Source organism: Scatophagus argus, chromosome 20, assembly GCF_020382885.2.
Source record: "Scatophagus argus isolate fScaArg1 chromosome 20, fScaArg1.pri, whole genome shotgun sequence".
NCBI classification, from domain to species: domain Eukaryota; kingdom Metazoa; phylum Chordata; class Actinopteri; family Scatophagidae; genus Scatophagus; species Scatophagus argus.
The window spans coordinates 6,288,024-6,311,963 of record NC_058512.1 but is presented as its reverse complement, the minus strand read 5'-3'; the positions used below and the strand labels follow the sequence as shown (position 1 = coordinate 6,311,963).

The window sequence follows — 23,940 nt, the reverse complement described above, 5'->3', positions numbered from 1 at the left end:
AGTGAAAACATACAAAGGAAACTGTGCTGTTGATGCACACTGACCAAATCACAGTCTACCAGAACTTATATTAATACACTAAATGATTTTGTTGTGAGTATATGGCAAAACAGTACTCATAGCCCTGTTTTTCCACATCGCATGGTTTCAGTGTCTAATGCTGGGGGCAAACCTTCAGGCAAAATCATCAATCAAATAGCTGTGAAAGTAATAACAACAAACAACTTAGCTGAATTAGGTATCTGCAGCCCCTGTTTGCAGTATACCCATGGATGTACAGACAAGTGGATTATTTTAAAAGTGAATAAAACCTAAAAATGATGATTATTTTATGATTTAGACTTTATCAGCAGCACAAGAATGAGCATGAGAGATCACCAAAGAATCTCTGATATGTTTCCACTGAGAAGAGCTGATGTCTAGTGCAGTCAACACCACATCTTGCCCCTGGCAGGTTTCATCATTTATTGACATTAAGAACAGCTCTGTACACAAGCATCAGAAATGTCTAAAAACAGCAGCAGCAGCAAGACACATTCTAATCGACAAACACCTCACAGACTGCTTCTCACATGCAGTTTTACAGCGCGGGGCAGTTAAATTCTTATTGTCAGAGTAGAAAAGCTCCTATCCAGAACTGAACGACATTTTGCGGAAATGTTTGGAACAACATAAGCAATGAAAAAACAATCTCAGTCACTGTTCATGTAACTGAACTGGTTGTTTTGTATGAATAATTCTCAGTTTCACAGCTACGTTTACATTCGTAGAGGTTTTTCATCAGTTCGGATGTGTTTTTTGTTTTTATTTTTCTCCAGTGTTATTCCTGTCAGTTAACATTCAACATGATTTCACATTGAACCAAAGAACAGAAGAAGCCAGACAGAAAATGATAATGTTGAGGTTAGTCATGAAATACGGGGTCATTACAGCTTTATTTTTATTGTGCTGTAACAACCGATGAACTACACTGTAAAAAAGACTGCTGTTAAATAAAAGGCAAGTGCTTTGTGTCTTATATTTTGAATATTCAGGTAAATAAACTGTTTTAGTCCAGTTGTAATTACAAAGAGCTGCCATATATATATATATATTTATATGTACGTATTAAGACAGGAATAAAACAAAAATTTGAGTCTTTTAAAAAATATATTTTAAAACTAAATTCAAATTTAGCCCATAAATTGTCCTCTAAAGCCTTTTGTCTGATATTAAATGTTTAGCATAATAATCCACAGAACTGGGAGCTTCAAACACATTCACTCTAATTCATCTACTAGTCGAAATTTGTCATTTATCTGTTTGATATGTAATAGATTGCAACTTGACAAGGTGGTATGGAGCTGAAAGCAGACTTCAGCTTTGTGTGATTGTCTGAAATCTTCTGATATATTGTGTAATTTAAAGATTATTGCAGAGATTTTGTTTGAATAGATTCAGGTTGTATTTTAAGAAGACCAGGCTTTATTGTGGAAGCTAAGAGGGACTTGGAGAGAAATATTAGATATCAGTGAAATTAAAAAACTAACATATAAGGAATGCTTTATGACAACCTTATTCTACTTTTAAGTTGAAAAAGAAAAAGAACCTGGATTTTTATGTGTGTATTTTGTCTTTCAGACATTCGCTGGACATTAGCAGCACTGAAAATCCAGACCACTGCTGAGTGTAACAATATATTCATACATTATCTAGTCCTAGTAAGAAGACAACAATGGAGACTGTTTCAAACAATTAAAAAAAACAGTTCAGTAAAAAGATCTATTGAAGCCCTATAGAAACATCTATGGTGTACAAAAAACTATCTTGTTCCACTTACTTAAAGACACATAAAGTGACTTTGACATATATTACATTTTTTGTGTGTACACTGTATACATGTTGTAGTACCCTACATGTACATTTTGTATGCAGAGTAACCACAGCCAGTGGAGATACTGAAGGTTATCTGTAGCAAAATAACAAAGTGTACAAGTTTAAAACAACAGCGTTTGCTTCAGATGGAATGGTTTAAAAGGGTTTTCCTCTCACTTCTCAGCTGCGCTCAGTCTCTTTGACTTTATGAACGCCATCCCATGTGTCCTCATGTGAGTATTCAGGTTTCCTTCCGTTTCAAACATCTTCCCACACACTTTGCATTTGGTATTTGGTGTCCCGTCATTGTTCTCGTCTGTGACGCCCAACTGGTTCTCCCTCTGATTCTCGTCATCGTCCTTGCCCCGTCCGTTGTATCGGGCGAGACCCTGCGGCTCCTTCAGCCGATGGACGATGAAGAGGTGTCGAGCAAGCGAGCGGTGGGAGGTGTAGCACAGGCCGCACTCCTGACACTGGTAGGACGAGCCATCGGACTTGTGCTGGGGAATGTGCTCGTGGAAAGCTGCGATGTCCTCGGTGGTGAAGTTGCAAACAGCACACTTGTGAACTTTGAGGATGTTCACCTTGAGCCTCTTCAAAGGCTGCGAGTCAGAGCCCCTGGAGTTCAAGCCAGGAGGTCCCTCATCCTCTTCCGGCTTTCTTTTGGGGCTGAGGGTCTGCAGAGAAGATCAAAATGATCAGTTAGCAATGACAGAAGTACCACGAAAGACGCTTCAGGAGGAGCACTTCCTTCTGATGTCAGTAGATGTGTGCCACACTACCGTTTTCTTGTCAGGTGAGGGCTCCATGTTATCAGAGCTGACGGTCTTCCCCTCTTGGTCTTTGACACCATGCATCAGCTGAATGTGCTGATCCAGCAGCACTCTTTTAGTGAAGGGCTGACTGAGAGCTGGACAGTTCCTGTCAGAGCGCGATAAAATAACGAGATGAGTTTATCTTCTACGGTTTTCATACATACTGTTTGCTTTGCGTATATAACTTTATTAAAGAGAATTAAAGATTTTCCCTTTGAACTGTGGGTGTATGCGTGTGCTCACGGGCAGGTGTAGACCTTCCGCAGTCCCTTGTGTTTGAGACGGTTGTGTCGACAAAGACTGTGGGAGGAGCTGAACGACTTGTCACACTGTCGACATGGATGTTTCTTCAGCATCTGCAATATGAGGAGAACACATAATACCCTAAAATGAAGGCAGTTATGGATCATGTTTCATGTTTCCATGACTCTCTGGACATTATCTTTTCACACTAGTACACCATGTATCCAAATTATATACAAACAGACAGTCAACTCTGTGGTAGTTTCTGCTCACAGTTGAATGCATCATTAAATAATAACGATACAACATATAATGGTTAGGGGCACTTCCCTGCGTTAGAAACTCTTACTTTTGGTACTTTATGTACATGTACACTGAACAGGACCCCTGGGAACCTGGGAGAACAGTTTCAAACATTCACCTTCCCATGTTCACGCCTCATGTGAGCCACAAAGACCTCCCTGGAAGTGAAGAGGTTATTGCAGTCTCCACATGTGTATCCTGAGCCTGGGGGGTTCTTGAGGTCCACTGAGCAGTTACTGTTTGTTTTCGTTAACGGTGAGGGTGGCGGCTTCTTTTCTCCCTTGTCTTGACCACTGGCATTTTCTCCATCTTTGTTATTATTATTATTATTGTTACCGGGGCTATTGCTGTTCGTACTGTTAGAGTTAGTGGGTTTGGTGCTGAGAGGGAGGTTGATGCCCAAGTTTGGTGGACCCTCGACGGTCTTCAGGGTTCCATGGATGGCCTAGAAACAATCCACAAAGACTCATTTATAACTTAGAAGTAGTAAATGCAAACTAAAATTCTTCTGTATTCTGCACTTTTGCACTTCTGTATTACACATTCATTAAGTCACAGCGAGAGATTTGATTTCAGAGGTAATCACAAGTAAATTTAAAAAAAAGATAGGCTTCATAAAAAAGTGGTTATTAGTATCAAGCGCTACTAAAATAAATGCTTTTTAGCCCACCTTGATATGATCCAGCATGAGCTGTTTCTGTGCGTAGTGCGTGGAGCAGTCGGGGCATTTGAACACAGACACTTTGTGATTGACGATGTGCTGGTCGAAGTGCGTGTAGAGCAGGGACTGCAACGTGAACACGGTATCACACATGGAACACTTGTAGATCACCCTGAAAAGAGGAAGTGCATGTAAATGTTTTCATATGTTTAACATGAAACTATTAAATATTATTTTTCAGGTATCTCTAAACTAATCTAATCACAGAGACAAAAGTGGTTCAGTACACTGACTACTGTCATTTATCTTTAAACTTGGAGCACAAGCAGTGCCAAACCCACCCAGTGGTACACACCTGCTCCTGACCACCTGTACCATCAGGAGTGCTAATGGTGGCCACTATGTAAGTCAGTGAAAGGTTGTCATGTGGAAAAAAACAAATCCAAGATAAGCCACCCTGTCTAAATCCCACAAATCCTGCTACTGATGAAGCAGTGAGGGCTATTTTCCTGAGAAAATGAATTGTACATGGATATTACGTTGTACTGGTGTGTGTCTGTGTGAGAGGTAGAGATTGTAGATGTGTGTTAGTGATTATTTGATAGAAAAATATCATTTGTGTATTCCATATTATTTATATATATATTCGATTTCATTTTCCATTGAATGAAATTTTGTGTACTTTTACACTTAAACAGTGTCCACGGCGTGTTTTGTGGAAACCTACTTGGGCTCTCCTGCCTTCATTCCCGGATGCTGTGTGTGCACATGAGAGTGCGTTCCAGGTGCAGACTTGAAGGCCATGGGGCAGAGAGGACATTTAAAGAAGACCTCACAGTGAGTACTCTGGATGTGGGATTTTACAGTTGCAACATCAGCGAAGATCACACTACAGTGGACGCAGCTGGAGGGAGAAGGAAGAAGAGTTACAAGATTTTAACTGGGTGAAAATCAGTTTTCCTCAGACAGAAGCACTTTGGTGTTTCTAATTTACATTGTTTTTACTCTGTACAAGAAACAGAATAACCAAATTTCCCAAAATGTCCAAATATTTCTTTAACTCATAGGTTTTCATACAAAATTTTGAATGAATGAAAGCACAGGTTTGAATTGCAAAGCTAACATCTATAACATTCTTCAAGTTGAAATTAGAGCTAAGACAGACAAAGGGCTACACACACATAATCATACATGCGTGTGTCTCATTTGTGACGTTTTTACTCATTATTGATATGCAGGGACAAGAACATACCAGAGAGGAGCACAAATATTATAACATCTCAGAATTTAACTTTGACATAAGATTTCCATTTTATAGCATACTGATAGACCAGACTCATAATTGAATCATAATTGGTCAGATACTCATTTTTTTTTAATGGCTTGTGTCTTGGCTGACTTGTGACTGTTCAATTTTTCATGGCAGCGCTTTTAAGTGATATGGGATTGTCAATCCAAGCAAACACAATGTAATAATAACTGTAATTAGAAATGACAGTGGCTTCTTGAAAGAAAAGCAATAACAAGGGACATCCAAATGTGAGTGGAGCCACAAATAAAGAGAGAACGTTGCTCACTGGAAAATGCTAAGAATCTGTTTTCTATCACATTTGACTATCCAAAAAATCAGGGTCTTAACTAAAGCAATAGTTTGGAAATAAGAAACTATTACTGAATTAATTTGCTTTCAAACTTTGGGAACCACATCCAGAGCAGACTAAAATGAAATGAATAATATGATTTTAGTCAAGGTGGACTGACCGGTAGCCGACCCTACGGGTGTAATGCAAGCAGTTCTTGGTGACATGTGATTGGAAGTGGACCGAACGGCAGCTGGCGCCACACTCAGGGCAGATGTAAGGAGACTTGTGCTGGTGGATTCGCTGGTGTGACAGAAAGCTGCACTGATTTGGGAGAAGCATTTGGCAGATGGTGCATGTTTTCTATAGGAACAGAAAAAGGGAGATGAACAACTGCATTTTATCACAGCACTGGAGTGATATTTATGTACATAAACTTGTACCTTCAGCGTTTTTAACAGGGAACCTTTTATTTTCTTCCTCAGTCGTTAATCAATAACTGGGATATTAAAATAATGGTATCAAGCTGTCGAAGTGCTCCAACTGCGTGTCACATAACATTGCTCTTCTGACCTTGCAACTCTATCACACACTATATGGTTTTAGTCACTAAATTTAGAAGAAGTAAGAACTCTTTCATATTCATGCATTTAAAAACAAATTACATGATATTTTGTAGCCGTTCACACATTGTGGACACACACCTGCTCACTGGACTCCAATGCCTGTTGATAGTGCATAGCTAGTGAGCTGTCATCCTGGAACATTTCATTACACTCCAAGCACTTTAGGTTGTGCCTGCTGAGCTTTCTAGCATCATCCTCCAAAGGCATGGCTGCCACTAGAGGAGCACTGCATGGAGATGAAATAACTGCAGTTTGGGACCCGCTGCCAGCAACTTTCCCTGGGATTTGACTAGTACGTGTTGGTGCTTGGGAGGTCGAGGTGGTGCCAGTGATGTTGTGTGAACCTGACGGGGGTGATGTGGTTATCATCTGATCTGCAGGGATAGGTTTTAGGATTAGATGTGAGCACTGCATGACGACCCCTTTGTCCTTGTGGCCCCTGGCATGAGACAAGAGGCTGCATTTGTTGTAGAACACTAGACTTTTGGCACAGTGGTTGCAGGTGACCTCGATCCGCACACTGCGACGTTCATAATGCTGTGTCAGACTCCTCTCGAGAGCAAATGAATCTCCACACTCCAGGCACTTGTAGCCATGTGAGGGTAGAGCTATACAAGCTGAGGTTGGCGGAGAGAGGTTTGGGATGTACACAGGGACAGGATTTATGCTACTCAAAACTCGATTGAAGGCGTCCACTACAGAGCTCTGAGAGCTGGTGAACACTTGAACCCTAGAGACTTTCTTTGAGGTCCGTCCAGCGAGAATTGTCTTCTGTTTGACCTGTTGTTGATGCTGTGGTTGTTTGGAGGAAGACAGGGCCTGCTGAAGATCGCAGACGGCAGATGATACAGTCTGAGGCAGAAGATTGAGGTTACTGAGATGAACTGTCTTTGGCACAAGTTTGGCATTAGCCAGACTGGAGGCAGGTACCATGACAGTCTGTTGCTGGATGGCATTAGCAGCTTTCAAGATGGCGCTGCTGGCACTTTGCACTGATGCCGCAGGGATGACTGTTGCTTTAACTGTGGTGTTGTTAGCTAGCTTCAGGTTTATGACTTGGGAGCCAGCTGTCTTGACTGCTGAGACAGGCAGGAAAGCAGTTGCCACAGGTTTAATAGTCATTTGTTTGGTTATTTCAATTGAGGGGCCTCCCGTGGTGGCTACTACTGTGGTTGGCAGAGGGTGCCTTGTGGGAGATGAGAAAATTGCACTGGTGGTTGCCATGATAGATGGGCTATTCTCTCCTTTTCTCAGACCCTCAGGATCAAACTCTGGTAGAACTCGGGTGACAGTACGCTTGATTTGGCCAGATGAGGTCTTGATTGTTTTGATCCTGACTTTTGGGATGACCGGGGTGGTGTCTGTGCTTGAGGCAGGAGAACCTTTGCTGCTGCCCTCACTGGTGACACTAGAGGGGCTGCCTGGTTGTCTTGTTAGCAGCCTCTTTGCAAACTCTAAGGCTGACTCCTGTTCGTGTGGCTTCTCTGGAGGTGTGGGACTTTCATTGGCATGGATGGATTCTTTCTGTGTTGCGGCAGAATCCAAAACACCCAAGTCTGAAGCACTAGCCTTTTTGGCACTGAGGGCAGCTATGGCAGCAATACAGGATGACAGTTTTGCAGAGGACTTGGCTTTGACTTGAGACATACTGGACACATTAACAAGCCCTAATGCTTCTCCGGCCTCCTTACAGTCCCGTACTTCAGACTTGAGGGCAGTTTCCTTGAGTTCCTCCTCAGGTACATTTGATTGATGGGGGTCATTAGACTTGGAACTTCCCAGAGTGCCATCGTTGCTCTTGTTATGATCAAGTTTTTGGTCTCCTTTTGCTCTAGGCTTTTTTTCACTGTCCACTAACACAGGAGATTTGGGATTCTGGTCCTCTTTCTTAGTACTGGACCGAAAGAATGACTGGCATCCCTGCTTGTCAGGGTCATCTACCTCAATTTTATCATCATCATCAAACTCTTCAGCGCTGGAGATGGGGCTGAACTGACTGAAGGTGGATGATTGGCTCTTAACTGATGGTCCCTCCTCCTTGGGAGCTTTCCATCCATTCTTGATATAATGAGTGCCAGGTGGTATTGTGTTCACAAGGCCATTATGAAGTCCTTTGCCAACAGAACGGGGTTGCAGATGACCATGGAAATGCCCGTCCTTCCCTGATATGGTTCCGCCATGCTCACTGGTGTCAACGTTTCGAATGTTCTTGACAATGACGCTAACGCCAACATCATGTGCCGTTGAGGGGTTGTGGGTCTCATCTTCATTGGTAGTCACTGCACCACTGGATTGCTTGAGCTGTCCATCAGGGTCATCGTGGTGGCCAGATTCAATTGCAGCTTTAGGATCCACCATGTCGGGGATGTCGAAGGCCGCCAGTAGGTCATCAAAGTCTGGCGTCTTCATATCTCCCATGGTCCTGCTCCTGCTCTGATGAGGAGAACACCTGGGGAACACAGATGAGGAATAATGAGTAATGTAACCTGTGTTCACGAGAGATTTTTTAAGTACATCTAATAATATGATGAGTTCTTCACAATAATGTGAGTGTTCTGTGTCATTTGTCGGCATCTGTCGATTAAAAGTGCTTCAAATGACATTATTGTTGGCTCAGCTGTCACAAGGAGTGACACAAGTCTAGTTTTTCTTTTTTCCTAGCAACAACACAAGACAAAAGTGCAAGCTTATTCATGCACGTAGTCTCTAACGGAGACATGAAAACAAGTAGAAATTGTGCCAGGCTACCATTCTGACTACATCAGCAGTCAGCCTTGATTTTCCCAGAAGATTTTGTACTCTGTGGCAGACAAAACTGCGTAGTGCAATCAGCATGTACTTCATAATGATACGGTGAAGCAAAAAGTTGTTGGATTGGATTGAATATTAATATTATTCAATATAATATAATAACAACAAATATAAATAATATTTAGTATTCATTAAATGACATTGAAAACCTCTCCGTAGATCTTAATATCTTAATCTTAAAAATTTCGGCGAGTCTGTCAAAATCTAAAGGTGTAATGGACTACTATACCAACTAATATCGTGCTAATCCCTCATTAGTCCCAAATGACAACAAGAAAATAATATTAATAGGCAATTCATATCGAGAGATGAATTTAAGTTTAAAAAAGAAATTGGAAATATTGTATCTTAGCCAGTAACATACGGTAAATTAAAATTAGTGGTCTCTTGTTAGTTGTTAGTTGGAAAGATTTTAACCATACATTAGTATGTTATTTTATCAAAATTTATATTAGAATATTTGATTAATAGTATGACATTATACAGATTTTTGTTTCTGTGTTATTTCCTTTCCAACAATACTGGAAAAATATCTTTTCAAAATGTAGGACAATTAAAGATCAACTTACTTGACATTTACTTTATTACATATTTATTTTATTTGGGAAGAATCCACAGAATTGAATATTAAATAGTTTTAAAAATGTCCATTTTCATGTGCTTTTATTTTGTAAATTGTCGGGGGATTGACACATAAACATTCTGTTTTGCTTTGCAGTTTCCTCTGTCACCACATGGTGTGCCAGTGCCCACATACAATACAGGCCATGAAATACCATGTTAGCCATGACTCAGTATCACTGCTTTCTGGTGCTTGATGTTTCTTCTACGCATTAGCAAGCTCTCTCCTCCCACATCTTTGAATCACAGTGTGCGTGTCTAGCTGGCATACAGCGTGCACATGTAAGTGTGCACAATTATCCCTAATTTATCCCTCATTCATCCTTGCATCAAGTAACTTTAATTGTTACTGAACTGTTTTGAAGACGAACACTGGGAACCACATGCTGATCCACACAGGGGGTAGATGTGACATTTTGATGACATTAAATGTGGATACAGGGCAATGCATTTTCCTCTCCAATCACTACATGTGCAGGATTGCTACAATTAAACAAATTAAAAAGAACAACAAGTGTGATCAACCTGCGTCATGACCTATCTATAGAGAATTTTTTTTGAATATGTATTTTCTGATATATAATCAGGAGACCAATGGATCTGGTCCAAGTATTTAATAAAATAGAGAAGATGATTGTATCTTTCATTGAACTGGTGGTTATAAGCTGATTTTGGGGTGAATAAAACATAACAACACTACTTTAGCTGAATGAAATATGAAGTATATGAATATGATGACACACTGAAAAGCTCTATGGTCCCTTTTGTCAAGCAAATGTAATTATTTTTTCAAAAATATACCAATATTTCAACATTTATACAGAAAAAAATATTGCTTTCAGTGGGTTGTAACTCTTCAGGAACAAACCAGTTTTATTATTTTTTTTTTTTTAATGAGAGCAAATAAAATATGATGGGGCTGCACCGTATCTGAATGTATGGGTGTTGGGGACGAAAGGCACAGCCAGCTGCTCTGCTTGTACAGTACGTGCAGTTAAACCAGTACTACTCTTTGATCCAAATGCACAGCAAAGAAATCTGCACACACAGAGACCCATCGCTTCGATCCTCATCAAGAAGCAGCAATTCTCAATGTAATCCAGAGGATGGGATAGTTGTAAAAACAAGGTCAACTTATATAAAATGACAGAGAGAAGAAGAAATGTCATGGAGGGAGAAGGCAGGCGAGAAATGCAGTGAGTGGGGGAAAAATGGCTGCTGAGTTGTGTGAAGCTGCAGCACAGAGAGAGAGAGAGAGAGAGAGAAAGGCCTGGTGGAAAGAAGAGCTAGTCACAACCATGACAACCAGAGCAGCCTGACATAGAGAGCAAATGAAGGTTAAATACAGGCAAAGATGAAAAATACACAACACAGAACCCCTCTCCACAACAGCGCTTTAATACACACACATCATTACCACTTGAAATGCCCACACGCAGTGTGAAAGACTGCTACAATCTCAGTGAAGTGAATGTAAAATAACAATGGTGGAAGCATGCAAGTGAATCAGCCACTCCTCACCCTCTTGCCTCCGTCCCTCTCCAGCCACTAGCCAAACCTTCTTTCCTTCCTTCCTTCCATCCTGCAACAAACACAGTCACAACACTACTAACCCACAAAAAGCCATCCACCCCACCCTTTCTGGAAAAAAACAGTCCTGTTTCTTCCCAACCAGGCAAAGGCCCAGAATACAGGGTCAGGTTACATCCAGGGATCTGATGAGTGGTGGTGGTGGTCCTGGTAAGGATCCTCCTTAGTCATTCTCTGCACCACTAGCAGCACACAGACATACAAACAGACAGATAGATCATGCTCCTGTGTTTGTGTGTGTGCGTGCGTGTGTGTCCGTGTGTAGGCTCTAATCTGCAGATTCACAGACTCCCAGCCAGCCACGTCCCACTGCCCTCGTCCCTTCCCAAATCTCCCTGCCCCCATCTTGCTGTGAACAGCGCTGCGTAGCACACCGACATCCAGCGAGCGGCGAGCAGCAGCAGCAGCAGCTGCAGCAGCAGGGTCTGTGCCATGGTAGCCAGTGACTGAGCTGTGACGGGCTGCCATGGAGTAGCCTGGGCTATCTCTATCCCTCAGTGGAGCACAGAGACGGTATTGTTCCTGTCAGCCCTCCGTCTGCCTCAAACCGGTTTCAGCTGGTTCCGGTCAGCCAACATAAAGCTCTGTGCTGCAATACGGCCTCAGAAACACACAGGCAGTAGCAGCGTTCCCACCTCCCAGGAAACACTGCAACGTTTTTTTCAGCAAACTATATTGTCATATAGACTTAGTAAAACAAGAACACATTATATTTTAGACAACATGGGTCAAGGACATTCACTAATGGGGTTGCTTGCACTGCAATGATATTGAACCAGAAAAATACACACAACAGCAACAATGCACACAAAGATAAGAGCTGGCTGAGCATAGTTATCTTGACACAAAACAGTAGAGAAAATGGTATCATACAAGCTAAACAAAAGAAGTAACATGACGAGCAAAATGATGACTGGTGACAGCATCTAAACACTTCCACAGAAAAAAGCAAATCTAGGTAACCATGATGGTAGTAGAAGTTTAATCCGGTACCTTGGCCTGTTAGTCAACCAGATCCCCCAGTGATTTCACCCCCAGACACAGTGGTAACTTTCATGCAGCCCACAGCAGCCATTATATCCAGCACTGTGACATAAAGACAGGGATGGTTAAAAAAAAAAAAAAAAAAAAGCCAACACAGACAATCTGACATGGGCAAACACAGGCCACTCATGCACCTCCCTTCCCAGATTTCCTTGCATCCCCTGCCCACATATGCCCACCACAGAGACACATATAAACATAAACATGCACGTTCCATGCATATATAGAGGTAAATGTGGCATACCCTTGTCAGAATTTTTTCCACTCTGAGAGATATTCAGGAAAAAACAGTCTTCCTGTAGAGGCCTCAGCACCTGCCTTCACTAAGCCCCAACCATTCCAGTCCCCATCCTCCTCCTCCTCCTCCTCCTCCTCCTCCCCTCCCCCTCTTCCCACTCTCCTTCACTGGGTCAGTCCTAGATTTTAGTCCCAGTCCAGGCCTCGTTTTCTCCTGAAGCCCCCGCCACCACCACCACCACCACCAGCACTACGGCCATGCATGAAGGGACGGATGGAGAAAGGGGGCAGTGTTCAGCAGGCGAATCAGGCCTTTTGTCTCTGTCTGTGCAGGGGGGTGAGGGGACTCTTCACTCTGGCTCTGGAGCAGCAGCAGCAGCTGGTGCAGAGAAAGAAGAGAGAGAGAGGGAGACGAAGACAGAGGGAGGTGGGGGAGATAGAGAGGGAAAAAAAAGAAATGAGCAAGAGAGGAGTATAATAAGGCTTGAATATGTACCATATCTTCAGGTTATAGGCCTGTGTTATGTATGACTGAGTGGAAATGTTGGTGTGATAAACAAGTCTTAATGCTGCACACTTTCCTCAAGGGATCAATAACATTAAATATTAATAACATAAGGTATAAATAGGCAAGGCTTCTGTTTAGGCCTAAATGCCAATTTGCATGCTGTGTATGCCAAGGTCAGCTGTATCTGTTTTTATTATTTAAGATGGAAGAGTCATAAACTTCAGTGGCAATACAAATACCCACATGCATTTACATATAATGCAGCAAAGAAAGTAAGAGAAGCTGAATACGTTTAACTCTAAAAGGGTAACACGTGCAGTATGATTTTCATCTGACACATGAAGATCTGCACTATTTCATAAAAGCAAACATGAGCATTCATGTAGCCATGACACATACATAACACATTAACATCAAGGCAGTCAGAAAGTAAAAAGATGAAATCACACTGCAGTGCATGTCACGGATAAAATGGTAAACAAAGTAAGATCAAACTGAGCATTATATAACCTACCTGGGGAATGCAGAGAGAGGCTTTCAGCTGAATAAGGCTGTCTCTCTTTGGCCTGCTACCAGTCCTTCATACATCTGGCAAACCTATAAAAGGCAGCCATGAATGCTGCAGCATAAACTAATTAGCCTTCATTATGATGGGCCATGCTAGATTTATTCATCAGACAATACAAATGCATTTTATACACTGCAAGGCAGTTGGATTTGTGCATATATATCATAAAAGGCCCTCGTGGTGCTTCCTGCCTCTCTACAGTGTGACAGATTCAGTGCAGGCTCAGAGGAGGCTGAGGTTGCTGTTCTCCCCACCCCAAATGGAGACACGGTCACATGACGTCACGCTGTCTCCATTCATGTCGGCTACAAGCTGCTGCAAGCTTGCCATTTCCTTTTCCGTGATTTCCACAATTTCCTGCATGAGATATGCATGAGAATTAGCAAGCATGAGAATTATTATTGAGAGGATTATTGTTCAGATTTGCAATGCTTGCTATTATTTAGCTGCACAAAAAGCACATACTCCTAATATTACCTCCATAATATCCTGTACAATCAAAGGTCACAAAATGGCCTTGCTTGGTCTTATTGTCTTTTGGCTCCATTTAAACCAGTAGTTCCCAGCATTTTTGCATTGTGATCTTAAAATGTAAAATGCAGCTATTCATCAGAAGTTATAAGTGTCGTTCGGTGTGAACATTTCCTTCTCAGAATGTTTCATTTTAAGGAGTTTATAAGTAAGAGGTGAACTTATTGAGTATTTGACAAGAAAATAAAGCAAAACTTTTGAGAAAAGTCAGAAACAAGACAGAAGTTTGCTTATTATCAGTGTATTTTTTTCAAAAATGTCTTATCCTTTATCATCTTGTGACCCCACAGATTCATCCTGAGGTCCTTTGGCTTTCAAACCCCCAGCTTGAAAACCACTAATTTAAACCTTTGAAACTCTGCGGCCTCACTGGTGGCTTAGTCATTAGAAACACATGCTGTACAACCAGTATTGCTCAGACCCACAGTACTTTACTGCAAGTGATTCCAAAGTTTCCAAAGATACCGAGATGTCAGGTTTAGGGAAAGTGTGTCCAAAATGGTGCACAAAACAACCTTCAATATGTCGCTTATATAGCTTTGATCAAGAGCAAATGTAAGAGAAAAGATGGATTTTAAGGGATTAAATCTGTAAACAAATGGAAGTGGAGGTTTACCTCTCTGGTTAAATGGATCCAGCAAGGCAATTGTTGCTTGAATATTGCACATCCTGTAATTAAACAGCCCATATGCAAACAATAGAAACAGTCATTTGTATGCTTTCTCCCTCTCCGTCTCTTGTGACACAATATCAAAGTAAGACAATATGCTTCTTTAAATCCCAGCACTGCCTTCGAGGTGTGTGATTGCACAGCTGCCGGGTGATTTTGTCAAAAACTGTGACGAACAGCAAAGGATGGTGCAAATTGTCCCTTTTTAATTGACACGTTCCGCCTGAAAGGCCTTCCTTAAATGGGTTTAAATTTTCATAAAGCTGGTGTTATTACAGTTATGACACCACCATCAGAACACTTAATGTGTCTTATGACATCTGAAAAGAATGAATAGGATGAATGGAAAATTATTTTCACAGAGATTTTCAGCATGAGACCACATATTGTTCACTTTGTTATAAATGATTATTATATTATATATTAGTTTCGGGTTATAAACATGATTATGTATATATTTCTTTAGTACCTTCTGCAAAAATTATTTATGCACGACTCATCATATAAAAACATTACGTGAGGGCTCCCTTAATTCACCCAACAGTGCCATCTGCTGTCTCTACAACGTCCTGGTTTCTGGTGTTGCAGATGGCGTTTCATTTTTAATAAAACTAATAAAATAATAAAATAAGTGGAATTTTCTCAAATGAATATAGCTTGTTAAACTTTGACAGCTCACTTTATTCAGTCAAACCCTACAATTACAAACTTGCACGTAGAAAATTCTCAATGTCAATCACACTTAATTCAAACTCTCTAACCAATTAGTTTTGGTTTAATTGTGTGGCCTGAAATGATTTCTGCAGTCTCTAGTGCAGGTGATGAAGAGCTGGCAATCAGGCATGAGTGGCTGTCAGTGAACTCATGAGTGTTTGAATGACTAAAAACTCCTTGGCTTCTCAGTGTGCGGTAACCTCATTTTCATGCTTTGTTGTGTGCCATTTGAATCTTATTCATTATTTATTTGTTCACAATGCAAGACTGAATTTTTCATCAGTGATATCCGCCGGTTTCATCATATCAAGGTAGCACGTTTAGAGGTTGTAAATGAAAACATGCTAAATCTTTATCATTGTGTTATTAAATTATTTTTAAAAATGAACTCCAACAGCATCTTTTATTTCAGTGGTACGTTTAATAATCCTGGATTTTAGTGATCCCTCAAGACATTTTCTAGCTATGTGAAAATACGGAGGATCTTGTTGGCTCACATAAAAATAAACCAACAAATATTTCACATGGCACTGCTCTGTGTCCTACCTGATTCTGCCCTTTGACCAAAGGTGACTCATCCTGTTTTGTTAAGGTCATCTCTGGATGAGGATATGATACGTTACGAGTAGGAGATATTCTCTAATATCCTGCTGGGGTGTGTTTGCTGGGCTGTGATCTGACAGAACCCAGAGGAAACCTTCAACCTTTTCAGCGCTAAATGTTACTTAACTGTACGGACTCCTTATCTGTCCTCATCTATTCTCTTCCTCCAGCAATATGTCTGTCAACACTGTCATGAAAGGGATCAGTCAAGTACGAGAATTTCACACGAGTACATGCGTAAGCGCCTCACAGTGTTTACTGACTGCTTAATTTGCACTGTTGACCTTTCCGGAGGGATAAATACACTGTAATAAAGTGGACCGATAAATGATACATATACTTCATTGTTAATTTTTTGTAACTGAGGGCACAGCAGGTGTTGTCTGCAGCAAAAACATTCATCACAATCGTGCACGGCATCTTGTTTCGCAGTTACTGTAGATCATTTTGACTTCCGCGTCATGTTCTCTGCTCTGAAAACAGGGTGATGTTTAGAAAACTGAGCGGATGCAAGTGAGTGAGTACATCTTAATTGTAGCAGCACAGCACATGTCACAATAAAAGCACGCAATCACAATATAACAAATGTCTTTGGGTTGTCTTGAAGTGTGTTATGAAGTCATTCCAGCTTTAAGGGGTTTCTCTCTGTTCTATTTTTGATATACTGGCTTTTTATCTGCAGGTTTCCCTTCATTCCTTGAATAAAAAACATTTGCTACAGTCTATGGTAGAAAACAATGGCTCCTTTAGTAGTAATGATGGCAGCAAAGGAGGAAATCAGGTGATTTGTTAGATTAATATTATAACAAGTCTGCAGAGTTAGATGGTAGATGGATTCAGGCGGATGGATTCCACAGAGAAACATGGGACTAATGGGGGACAACCAATTTAAACACCCAGTGTCGTATTTCTTTATTTAAAGCATTTTATAGTGCCCAAACCCTGACCAGGTTTTTACTGTTGTAAGCATTATGATGAAGGTTCCATAACCTTCACCGGGTACTTACATCAACCTCCAAAAATGAGTTCCCTCAACCTAACCAAGTTGTCTTTGTGCTTAAACCTAACCAAACATTAACCGACCTGCTGTCATTTCATAAAATTGATTTCCTTTCCAACAGTGAATTATAATGGTTTTGGCAGGCAGAGACTGGCAGTCATCCGATCAGAAACTTGTGTTGTTCCAGAGAAAAAACGATTAAAGCATGAGGCTATTGTGGAGTTCCCAAAACACGGGGTCGTACATTAGCCAGAGTCCAACCAACAGCATTACTTGCTGGCAAAGGCCCAGTTTGCAACACAGATTTTCTTTTCAAAATGTTAAGCTTAATGACATCCTCAGGGTTATTTTATTTGCCCCCCCCCCCAAAAAAGACACGATACAACTGACTAGTGCTAATCAGGACAAATAAACATATGAGATAAGTTGTATTAAGTATTTTGTGGCTCCAGTCTCAGTCCACTTGACCGCCTCAAGTGATGTCACTTGAGTCCGTGTCTGTTGAGTCTGAAGGTGAAAAGTTCGATAAATAAATCAATGAGCCAATAAATAATTAATAAGGTTTTCTTTAAACTGTCCATTGTGAGTCCAAAAATGTTGCAGGTATGCAATGCCAAATCTGTGGCACAGAATATTATTATATTATTTTTTTTATTTTACATTTTTTAATTGAAATTTTAAACTTTTTACTTCATAAGATTTGACAGCCTATTAAGATTTTACCTTGAAAAACATTTTATATGGTATTAACATTGCTGCAGCTGTAAAGTAGAAAATATTAGCTTCCCCATTAAATGCTCCTTACAGCATTTCTAGTTCAGTGCTAATAATGCAATTATAGAAGGCTAACCTAATAAGACTGAAAGGGGGCACACTCTGCGTGATAAACGACATAGTTTCACTCCTCATAGTTTGATAGTCGTGAGAGGATTTTTTCACTTTGGCATCACCACTTTTCCTTCAGTTAAACTTCTCCACCACTGGTCATTGCCAACATCTCCACCGATATGTTTGGTTGAGACGCACGCAATTACTCAGAAGTCCTGTCCATCGTGGCGAAATGACGCTGACACCTTCTTCAATCACTCAGCAATCTCTGGGCAAACATTAGCGAGCAATAGGCTAATAATTACAGGCCCTAGATGATAATTGGTCATCATCACTGGTACTGGCAACGTGCTACTTTTAAAAACACCCGCTGACGCACAGAGGAGGCGTTGAGAAGTTTCATCAATAGCCATTTCTATCAAAGGGCTTAGGAACTTCAACAAGTCTGCCACTGGAGCCGGTCTCTCTCGCCCTCCCTCCCCCCCCTTCTGTGATCCTGGTCCACAGCAATAAAAACTGACGATGGTGGAGATTTTTTAAAATTAGATAAAAGCTGGGAAAAAAACTGCGACTGAGGACTACCGCTGTTTAGATCTAACTTTTCTCCTCTCACAGCATGGGCGGAGTGTGCGTGTGTTATTCATGGACTTGCAGACCAGTGTGGCCAGTTTTTATTATACTGGCGGCGATCCCCTGCATGTCGTTCTGCTCAGAGAGTCCTCCAGCAGCTGTGGGCAAAATGTATCCACGAGGCAATCACTGGGCAGTAGGTAAGAGAAAGTTCAAGCTACCAATTACAAAGTCTTTGAGATTTAATTCTTGTCTTTGCCTGATTTATTTGGTGAATTTGCATTTTGTTTGGCTTCAGTGTTGACAGCAAATCATCTTATGGTTACGGCTAATATCGCATATAAATATTTCAGCCATATTTAAAAAGCTTTGAAATTCTGCATGCTTTACAGGACGGTTACTTACATTTTAATAAGGCAGCGATTTGCCTCATTTTGTGCCAGCTCTAATCACTCGTGTTACCTGTTTGTGTCATAAACAAGTAGATGTTTTCCTCAGCTTCTGTTGTGCAGGTGCACAGAAGAAAAATAGTAATTAGATTCCGTTAATTTAAATTCAACTAAATTAAACTTACATACCTCTTTTAGGCTTGCATGGTAGTTAAAAATGTGAATTTTATTTACAGTTTAACTCTTGTTAATGCATCACCCTTATGTCCCTCTAAGGTCATTTGATGGGGAAGAAGAGCATCGAGAGTCTGTCTGAACTGCAGGAGACACACAGTGAGTACCTCAGAGCCTCAGAAACACCTGGACTCACAGAGCTGAACCGGTACAGGGGCCTGATGGAGGCTCTGATGCAACGAAAGAACCAAAAACAGATGACGCCCCAAACTGCAGACAGGCAGCTTTGGAGGGAAGAGGACAGAGACAAATATCTCAGAGAGGTCAGTTTGTGGATTGTGCCTGCCCCTTTAGCTTAATCAGTGTCTGTCAGTTGTTACAGTTTTTTTTTGTTTGTTTGTTTTTTTGGAAATAAGATGTTATAGTTACATGTGTTTCTCCATTTCATCGTTGCATTGTAGATGTCAGACCTGTTTCTTCTGGCAGTGAAACTGCAAGGCGATGACTCCACCTGAATGCAAGAGGAATTCTGTTCATTATCCACCAAAAACATGGCCAGCAATCACATATCCACGCTGTATTTTATTATTTCTTTCTTTTTTGCTGCTGTAAGAATACGCTGGAAACCCAATAGAAGTTTATTTTATCGGTAATTTATTACAAATTACAGTTTTATTACAGACTGCTATGGTTATGAGTTGAAAATGCTTAATAAATTTAATGTTGTGATAACTGAATTGTGGATGTCTAATTGTGGGATTTTAAAAAAAAATCACACATTCACTGTTTTTGTTTGTAAATATGTATTGTAATGCTCTGAGACTCAACGCCACCTGTGCAGTAACCAGTTCATACCATCAGAAGGCGCTCAGCAGCCAAAACGAGAGCATCTTTACTTTTCTCTGTTATGTTTTAAATGACAGTAAAGCATGAAGAGTCGACATCATAATAATGTCGGACTGTTATTAGCTCTCAGCGGTTGCAGACAATAGGAAATCCTAATTGAAACAATTTGGTTACTGGTTAGCCGAAAGAAAGTTTTCTCTTCTGTCCCTTTCCTTCATTTGTCACGGATGATTGGCAAACAATAGAGTTACAAGCCACTTTCACCCCATCGTTATGAGTCTAATCCCAGGAGCGAATGGGATAAAGTATACAGGAGCTAATGAGGAGCAAATGAGTGGGTTGACAAACTCATTGTGTAAAACAGGAGGAGGAAGTCTGGGGGTTTTAAGCTGCCTCTTACTAACACCCTTTATTCTTATTAAACTGAATGATTAAATGTTAAGGTGGTGTGAAAAATTATACCACGAAGGGATTAAATGAAGCTGCGTTTGCAGTATGTGTGGCTCTATTTGAAGCCAATGTAAAGGGCTTTAGACCTCATTCGCAAATTCACTTCAGAATTATTTCTGAAAATTACAGCTGAAAGTGTCAACTGGTTTTCCTCATCATCAGCATTGCATTTAGTGTTAATTTTAAATTTCATTTCTTAAAAATGCTTTCCCCCTCCAAATCCTGTTAGTAGATTTCACCACTAGGGGGTGCTGTATTCAATATTTCGCCTAATTAGTGTAGGCTGAACTCAACACTCTGCAGCGAGATTAAATATTTTTATACAACTGTGATATTGGCAGATCAGCTGCAGGTCATGGACACTTTTCTCCTACACTTTTCTGCTGTGTGTGTCCCTCTGCATCACAGTCATTCCTGATGTGCACACATTTTCCCCATTTGTCTCTTTAATTTCTTTCAGACATTTCTGAAAACCCTGCATGTCTCAAATGTGACAAATTGGCCGGGAAAACTCGATCAGTCGCTGTTTTGCTCGTGGTGTTTCCATAAAAAGTTTATTGTATAGAGAAAATATTCACATCTGTTTAATCTTTCATGAAGATGAAGATCAAAAACCAGCAAGGAAGAAGAATCAAAAATGAGGAGCGCTCTATTTACAAAAGCAGAATAAATACTGAGGGGTGCTAATGGACTTCATATGTTGGTAACGTGATACTGGAAAAAATAAATGTAAAACTTTCGAGGAAGACGAAGGAGAAGAGAAACAATAGATCATCACTGTTCATCAGTGTCATATTTTACAGGAATTTCACAGATTTTCAGATTGCTGCTTATAAACGAAACACTAAGTCCACTTAGTTAGCATTTCTAAGCAGTATGCAAACATTTAATAAGTTGCAAGTAGAAGTACAGGAGTAACAATTTCTCCTGAAGACATACTTACTGCTGTGTTTTTACTATGTTGTCATTCAGCAGTTGTTTATACCTCAGTCTCAGGAAACAGGAGGAGCTGCGGTTGTTGACAAATACCTTAATAAACTCTTGTACCACAAAACTTCAATGTACCATTTATTAAATGTTTATAGCCTATACTGCTCAAAGTGTTACCCTTATAAGTGGAGCGGATGTCTCTAATCCCGGATGCCAACCGGAGATTTCGTTCTTTAATTCTTCCAAAATAAAAATCCTGTCAGCATGAAGATGAAGTCAGTTTCTCAAAAGATGCAGCATGATGTGTTCGTATCCATTTTTGACCTCTCAGCATCACCACGTCTTCCCAATCGATTGAATATGTTCCTTGGCCTTCATTCTCAGTGAGGCAATGCTGGAGTTCCTTGGATCGCCTGAGCACTGGTACACCGGGGGCGGGGGGCACATGGAGCCGATGTGGGGCAGGTGAGGGCTGTGTCCCAGGGCCGGTGAGTTGAGAAAAGAGGCCGGCAAGGAAGAGGGCATGGAAGGTGGAGGAGAAGGGGTGTAAGTACCCGGGAGGCCCTGCGAGCCTGTGATGAAGCCCGGGAGGGACTGCAGGGAGGTGGAGGTGGCGATCGGGGTGGAGAGCCAGGAGTCCAGCTGCAGACTGGAGCCCAGGGAGCTGGTGGGAGAGCGGCTGAAGGAGAGCAAGGAGGAGGAGGAGGTGTCCTGGAGCTTAATGGAACTCACCTCCAGCTTCTCCTGCCGACGCCACTTGGCCCGCCGGTTTTGGAACCAAACCTACAAAAGAAAGTTCAGCTCAGTACACGTTTGTTTCTTTATCCCTGCAAAGGCAACAGCATGCAGCAGCTCATCACCGATCAGCAGACACAGGAGGAGGAGGAGAGACACTTAAACTATAATATTATGTGCTACTATTAAAATATTGTGTGAAGGATGAGAGTGAGAGATATGCGGGTGAAGATTTCAGCTATTAAATGAAGCATTTTGCATTCAGTTCATAATTTTGTAGTTTCTTCCAGTGTTGAATCTGTAATAAAAGCCAAGCCTGAAGCAAGTTAAACATTTTGCAAAGAAATTTGTCTCTCCCTGAAACTGAAGCAGGTAAACAGAATAAGTTTTTGTAATCCAGCAGCACTTCCTCCAAACATAAAACTCGTCCTTGCTGATTGAAACAGTTTAAGCAGCTGCGGACAAAGTAAATGTGAATAATGGAGGAAATAAACGAAGAAAACGTATGATTTCCTGTCAAATATCCCTGCAAATAATACAAGCAAATGAAACTAATATGTCACATCTCTACATCTCTAATTTGATCAACTAAAATTAGATTTACCTAAAATAAATCTTTAATTTAAACCTAGATGGATGTAATTTTGCTAAGATTCGTGGCCTTCCTTCTTCTTCCGGTCTTCAACTAAACATTACAGATATTTTTTTTGTGTGTGTTAGGAGATATGACCAAAAATTGTAACCATTACTTGTTATGAAGCCATAATTAATACCTGTAGGCCTGTGAATACGGAACACATGTTTACACTAATAAAAGCAAGTCGACTGAAGAGGACTTACCTGCACTCGGACCTCCGGCAGGTTGACCTTCAGCGCCAGCTCCTCCCTGCTGTACACGTCCGGGTAATGGGACTTCTCGAAAGCCCGCTCCAGTTCGTGGAGCTGGAAGGTGGTGAATGTCGTCCTGTTTCGGCGGTGTTTCTTCTTGGGGTTTTCATCGTCGGACAGTTTGCCGTCTCGGTCCGGTGAGTCCGGGCAGACGGAGGCTTCAGCGGCGCTACTGGCGCAACACACACCTGCGCCAAGAGGACGAGGTGAGAACATTTCACGTTTTGGCCAAGTTGAAATTTCCTACTGTCAGATTCTCAAAGTTTCAAGTTAAGTATCTTGTGCTTATTTCTTGATTTGTTCATTTGTTTGTGTTTTTTTTACAGTCGCTGAACTTCATGCGCAAAATCCTCAAAATGACACAAATGTCGTTTTCTCAAGTTTAAGATTATCTAAAAGTTAAAAACTTGAAGACTTGCGCTGTACTGAAGCTGAGAAAGTAACATTGACTGATGTGATGCTGAAATATGAGGAAAAACCAAATCCACTTACTGTCAAAACTTTCTGAGGAATGACTTTTCTTCATTGGGGTCACAATTACATTCCGCTCAGCATCTTTGGCCAAAACTTTATCCGCCACGCTGTAGGAGGCTGACTTGTGGAAGACGGTGTCCTCTTTAAATCCCAGTATCGCCTCTATGCTGTGGATGGTAGACGAGTTGTCCCCCGGACTCTGGACGGAGCGTGCGGCAGGAGACAGGCGCTCATCCATCATCACTTGGGAAGTTGATCCAAGAAGCCACATTTGTTGACGAAGTCCGAAAAGAAGGCCAAAAATTACAATTTTTTTCTCTTAAATTTACCGCTGCCCTTTTGTGTTGGACAAAGTTTGAAGTTTCAAATCGTAGCCTGTCAGAGCTGCTGATAAACTTGCGCGCAAGAGACAAGTAGGACCGTCTCGCAGAGTGGACAGAGGGGGCTTTTAAAGCAGCGCCTGGTGTTGCGGGTGCTCCCCCGGCACCCCCGCCGCACGTCAGAGAGGGGACGTCCTGTTGGCCCTGGATTTAGGGGTAACTGTGCACCCATGCAGGCACCAGCGCACACACTCCCTAACTCCTCCCCATCTCAAGTGCATCAGTCAGATGCTGGCTCTAAAGCGACTTACATAAATCTTAAAACCATCTTTCCACTCCTCCAGATGTCATGTTCAT

At 41.3% G+C, this 23,940-nt stretch overlaps 3 protein-coding genes across 4 annotated transcripts; 1 reads left to right on the top strand and 2 right to left on the bottom strand.

The window, feature by feature from the left end:
- Positions 1 to 451: 451 nt before the first annotated feature.
- On the bottom strand, positions 452 to 12,178 carry znf532 (zinc finger protein 532). 2 transcript variants are annotated; one of them, XM_046375863.1, is made up of 9 exons: positions 11,036 to 12,178; positions 6,161 to 8,531; positions 5,638 to 5,819; positions 4,604 to 4,780; positions 3,886 to 4,048; positions 3,334 to 3,660; positions 2,913 to 3,025; positions 2,637 to 2,775; positions 452 to 2,531 (listed from the first exon to the last, which is right to left on the bottom strand). In XM_046375863.1, the coding sequence occupies exons 2-9, from the start codon at positions 8,498 to 8,500 to the stop codon at positions 2,028 to 2,030; spliced, it is 3,945 nt and encodes a 1,314-aa protein (XP_046231819.1). In that variant the 5' UTR covers positions 8,501 to 8,531; positions 11,036 to 12,178; the 3' UTR covers positions 452 to 2,027. The 2 variants fall into 2 exon arrangements, with proteins under 2 accessions (XP_046231819.1, XP_046231820.1); XM_046375864.1 differs by lacking the exon at positions 11,036 to 12,178 and having other exon boundaries at positions 6,161 to 8,569.
- A 5,586-nt stretch (positions 12,179 to 17,764) lies between these two features.
- LOC124051850 (gastrin-releasing peptide) lies at positions 17,765 to 19,667 on the top strand. The gene is made up of 3 exons (XM_046375584.1): positions 17,765 to 18,577; positions 19,043 to 19,263; positions 19,402 to 19,667. The coding sequence occupies exons 1-3, from the start codon at positions 18,424 to 18,426 to the stop codon at positions 19,453 to 19,455; spliced, it is 429 nt and encodes a 142-aa protein (XP_046231540.1). The 5' UTR covers positions 17,765 to 18,423; the 3' UTR covers positions 19,456 to 19,667.
- A 408-nt stretch (positions 19,668 to 20,075) lies between these two features.
- Positions 20,076 to 23,913, bottom strand: rx3 (retinal homeobox gene 3). Its single transcript, XM_046376083.1, has 3 exons — positions 23,282 to 23,913; positions 22,742 to 22,977; positions 20,076 to 21,949 (listed from the first exon to the last, which is right to left on the bottom strand). Exons 1-3 carry the CDS (start codon positions 23,532 to 23,534, stop codon positions 21,500 to 21,502), a joined length of 939 nt encoding a protein of 312 aa, XP_046232039.1. The 5' UTR covers positions 23,535 to 23,913; the 3' UTR covers positions 20,076 to 21,499.
- Positions 23,914 to 23,940: the final 27 nt, after the last annotated feature.